This window comes from Neomonachus schauinslandi, chromosome X, assembly GCF_002201575.2.
Source record: "Neomonachus schauinslandi chromosome X, ASM220157v2, whole genome shotgun sequence".
Taxonomy (NCBI): Eukaryota; Metazoa; Chordata; class Mammalia; order Carnivora; family Phocidae; genus Neomonachus; species Neomonachus schauinslandi.
This window is the reverse complement of record NC_058419.1, coordinates 69491508-69496274: the sequence shown is the minus strand read 5'-3', so window position 1 is coordinate 69496274 and position 4767 is coordinate 69491508. Positions and strand designations below refer to the sequence as shown.

At 64.5% G+C, this 4767-nt stretch overlaps 1 protein-coding gene across 1 annotated transcript in view; it reads right to left on the bottom strand.

Moving 5' to 3' along the window:
* Positions 1 to 3184: 3184 nt before the first annotated feature.
* The window catches only part of LOC110571659 (uncharacterized protein CXorf49 homolog), a 4068-nt gene continuing 2485 nt past the window's right edge, over positions 3185 to 4767 (bottom strand). The window contains exons 3-5 of the mRNA XM_021679823.1: positions 4463 to 4542; positions 4155 to 4200; positions 3185 to 3225 (exon numbers count right to left, since the gene is read on the bottom strand). Coding sequence (XP_021535498.1) covers positions 3185 to 3225; positions 4155 to 4200; positions 4463 to 4542 — 167 coding nt within the window. The remainder of the gene's footprint in view (positions 3226 to 4154; positions 4201 to 4462; positions 4543 to 4767) is intronic.

Below are 4767 nucleotides of genomic sequence, written 5' to 3'. Positions count from 1 at the left end.
ATCTGCAACCTTCACCCCATCGCCGCCATGCAAGGTAACATACGAGCGGATTCCAGGAACTAGGACGTGGACACCTCTGGGGACCATTCCTCTGCCCACCACGCCCAGCTCCGTGTCCAGGGCTCACCTCCTCCTGCCCTCCTTGGGTGTGCCCATCCCCCCCAAGCATCTGAGAAAGGCTGGCCGCTGGTGGGTGTGGCGCTGGTGCTGGAACTGGAGGTGGTAGAGAGGGAGGCATCTGGCCCGGAGCTGGGCAGGCAGCAGAACGAGGCAGGACGGGGCCTAGGGCTCCCCAGGCCAGCCGCCACTGCCTCCCTGGCTAGAGAGGAGGCGTGAGGGGGAAGGCAAAAGGGGCACACTACAGGAGGGCGGGGGACCCACCTCCTCCTTCCCCCTGGGACCCACATGGCCTCCCTTAATCTGCCCCTCACCGTCTCCACTCACTTCCTCCTGGGACGGAAAGGTGCCCAGCCACAGCCCGCGATATATGTGTTTACAGCAACATGACCTGGGGCTGCTTGGTCTGAATATGCGACCGGGATCGTGTGCTCAGAGGAGGGAAGGGAGGCCAGCAAAACTGGTCAGCCAGGATTGCGATCATGTCCTCCCCGGTCCCCTTCTCCCCTTCCTCACGCTGGCCACCACGGCTCTGTGGTCCCTGGGGGGTGCGGGCGCTGGACTTCTCCCCAGTCACAACTTGCCCGCCTGTCTGCCCGCGGACACCCCGGCTGAAGGTCTCTCCCAAACACATTCAGTCAGACCACAGCGCGCCATGATACCCTGCCAAGAGAGAACCACAGGGTCCGGGTGAAGGCCGGAGCCTCAGCAAACAAGCCCACCTTCTCAAGTGAGGGGTTTGGAGGGGAAGGATTGAGTCCCACGAATGTCCTTTTCCAGGCTGAGCTCTGTGCTTGTCCCACCCCGTGCGGGATGGTCTGGCCACCTGAGTTCATGGCACAGGGCCCCGAAGGAAGGCAGGCTGAGAAGGGGGGTGTGTGTGGGGAACCAGGTCGGCCCAATTTTCCACGGGGAAGCCACTCTCTACTTCCCATCCTCACTGCGCCCATCCTGCCCCTGTCCCCGTTAGCTCCTGGCAGAGCAGTCTCCTGAATGAGCTCCCTGCTGCTAAGATGAGGCCTGCGCCAGCCCCTCTGAGGCAGCCTTCCCTGCCACTGTCCCTTCAACACACACGGGAGGGCTCAGAGCTCAGAGGGTCACAGAGTCGGATCACAGCCTCCTCTGCGGGCTCCCAATTGAGCATCCCCGCACCCTGTCCGGGGTCTGGGGACTTCCACGACAGTCCCCTCCTGATGAGGGAATGTAACAGCACCCCCTGAAAGGTAGATCCGCCCCTTGCTTCTGCTCATTCAGTATCTTACCGGTTCTTGACCACAGTCTCCCCCCTTTACACCCTGACTCACACCGCTCTCCCCCCAGGGACATTATCCCTGATTAATTTTATTCACACACACACCCACAGATGAAGAAACGCACACACCAACCTTGACTGTTCTGGGGACCATCGACCCTCCCCCCACCCCGGCTTCTGTGCGTGAAACACCCGGTCTCTCGGGAAGGGTGTCTGGTCTGGCAGAAGCGACCCTCACCCCACTCAGACCCAGATCTGTCCCTCTGAGTCTCAGGCCAGCACAGCCCTGGGTCCCGGCTGAAGGAAGGAAGCCATCCCCACCCGTCAGCGAGGGGGAAATGGAACACGGAGTCCAGACGAAATCTCCCGTGGCCTGAAGGGGCAGTCAGGGAGCCGGAGCGGGGACACGGAAATAGCGCTTCCGGAAAAACCTGGGTCATGGTGGTGGTCGAACAGCATTGGAAGGGGACCAGGCAGGCACATCGAGACCCATCACGCACCCTTGCCATAGAAGCGGGCGGCCACTTTCCAACCAAGGGTCCGGAGACGAGCAGGCAGGAGGCGGGGGGGTCGGGGGGAGGTGGCTTGCACACGAGGGATAGGAGGACTCTGACGGCTAGACCATCCGTTTCCGGCCGCTGGTGGGCAGTTTGCCCCAGGGTGGCCCAGAGCCCCCACAAGCCTCGACGCCCCCACCTCCAGCCCAGAGACCGACCTGTGCTTTTGCCCTGTTCCCCGTACCTCCCCTCTGGCTCTGCACCCCACTGGGCTGTGACTTCTGTGACTTCTGCCTCCACCCCGCCACCGCCACCGAACCCAAGGAGGGAGAAGTGAGGCCCTAGAATCCCAGTGTCAAGGCCCAGGGCTAAAGAGGAGAGGGGGAGGATGCGCCAGTTTCCGGGCCAGGGGTCCTTGTGCGCGGTGGCAGCAGAGGGAGGGAAGGACTCCACCGAGGGGACTGGGCCCAGGAAGGAAGGGGCAAGAGGAGCTCAAGTGTGCTCTTTACCCCGGGTTGAAGCACAGGGGCAGGGAAGGCCAGCGAGGGCAAGCCCCGGGAGTGATCAGGGACGCTCAGATGGCAGAGCGGGGGGGGCGCGGGAGGGGGGGCCGGGAAGAGCAGGACAGGGATCCCAAGGAGGGGAGGGAAGGGAAGGGGGAACTGCAGTTCTGGAAGGGGCCCCGGGTTCCTGCTGCAAGGGGAGGGGGTAGGGGGGAGAACGGAGATGGACGGGGAGTCCGGGACCCAAAAAGAGGGGGAGATGAGGGGAGAAACCAAAGGGGGCCCGCGGGGGGAAAGGGAGCACATGCTCACACTGATCCCAGAGTGGGGTGGGGGGCACGCTGCGGGCGGGATGGCAGGGCTCCTAGCACAGGCCGGCCCACACTCCCCGCAAGGGCAAGGCCTACCACATGACCCCGGAGGTCCTGTTCTGGAAAAGGCTGTGACAGGGAGCAGCTCCCTGCCCCGCCCCGCCCCTCTCCCATCCCCGGCCCAGCACCCCCGCCCCCCGACACCCCACAGAGAGGGCAGACCACAGACCTGAGAGGTACTTTAATTTGAAACTGCTGTGAACTGGGGCGGGGAGGGGGGCAAAAGAACAGGGAGAGGAAGCCTTGGCTGAGGGCGGGCAGGAGGGAACCGGCTTGGCCGCAGCTCCCCGGCTCCGAAGGCACCAGCTGCCCCTCTGGGACAGAGATGCTGGGCTCAGCCGGCCCGACAGCGCAGGGTCCGGGAAGAGCCCGAGCCAGGGCCAGCCCCCGGCCCTGCCGCCAGCCACGGCCGTGCAAAGGGCAGCGGGGTGTGTCACGCTCCCTTCAGAGGCTCTGGCCCTTGTCAGTCAGGGACTGCATGGCCGCTGAAACAGAGACAGGCGTCAGCACGCCCTCCAGACACGGGGAGAGAGAAGCCCAGGCCCCGACCCCGCGGGGAACCGCCGAGCCCTGCGCCCCGAGACCCCCTCCAGCCCTGGGCCTGACTCCCTCACCCACCACCTCAATTCCCTATGGACACGTCCTCTAAGGGAACAAACTGCGGCCAGCACTTCTCCAGCTTTGGGGCACATCGGACTCGTTCAGCCTAAGGAACAGACACACATACACGCACACACGCACACGTACACACGCGCACACACACGCATATGCATGCACGCACACGCACACACATGCACGCACATGCATGCGCACACAGTGCGTGTGCGCACATGCACACGTCCACACACACATGCGCACACACGCATGCGTAAACGCACACACGCGCGCACACACACGTACACACACGCATGCGTAAACGCACACACACGCACGCACATTCATGTGCACACAGTGCGCATGCACACATGCACCTGTCCACACACACATGCGCACACGCACATGCACACACACATGCATGCGCACACACGCACACGTACACACACGCACACATGCAAACACACGCACGCACACACGCTCGCACGCACGCACGCCTTGCAAGCCGTATCAAGGAGCACTTAACGGGAAAATGAAGGAGGCATCTGCAAACGTCCTAAAAGAGGGAGACCTCTGGGACCTGTTGGCGCCGGCAGAGCGCGCACGCAGTGGAGGCAGGGCTTCCCCGTTCGTGCACACACCCAGCTGCACACGCACAGCAGGCTCCGGGCCAGGCCTGCCAGGTCCTGTCCCCACAGGAATGCTGGTCCCTGGGAGGCCGCCTGCACCTGCAGCCCATCCTGGGTTCCGCACCAAGGACCCCCCCAGCCCCCCAGCCTGCCTCTGCCCCAACCCGGCCCCGGACCGAGGTTCCTCATACCAAGCTGCTCTTTAAGGTCGTCTATTTCCCTCTGTAGCACCAGACACTAGGCCCGCAGACAGCAGAGAGGGAGAGACACAAACCATTAGTATCCTCTGGCTTCCTCTCTCCTCGACCTCCCCCTCTCCCACGGGCACTACGGCCCCAGGCCCAGTGGCTAGACCCGCACAGGCTCCTCAGTGGAAAGGGGACGCCTTCCCTCTGCAGGGAGCCGACGGGAGGGGGGAACACCTATGTCAGTCTAGCCTGGACCTGGATCCCACCCTCCGGTTCGGGCCCGCATTCCTAGGAGCCCCGGGGAGCGTTACCCGCAGACAGCCCTGTGCGCCAGCCGGTGGTTCCTGCTGCCTTCCTGGCCTTGCGGGCTGGCCCGGCGGCTCCTGGTCACCTGCGAGGGACAGGACGTGCGACCCAGCTTCCCAGGCCCCCAGGGAGCTGCAAAGGGCCTCCGCGGGGTGGAACGTGAGGCGGCACCACCCTCTGCTGGCCGCAAGTGGCCCCTGCTCTGGCAGCAGCTGCAACCTTCTCTTGGGCCCGTCCCCCCTGCCCCCCAGGGGCAGCCCATCCTTGAAGGTGGGCCCCTCCCCCCCCCCCCCCCCCCCCCCCGGGGGCC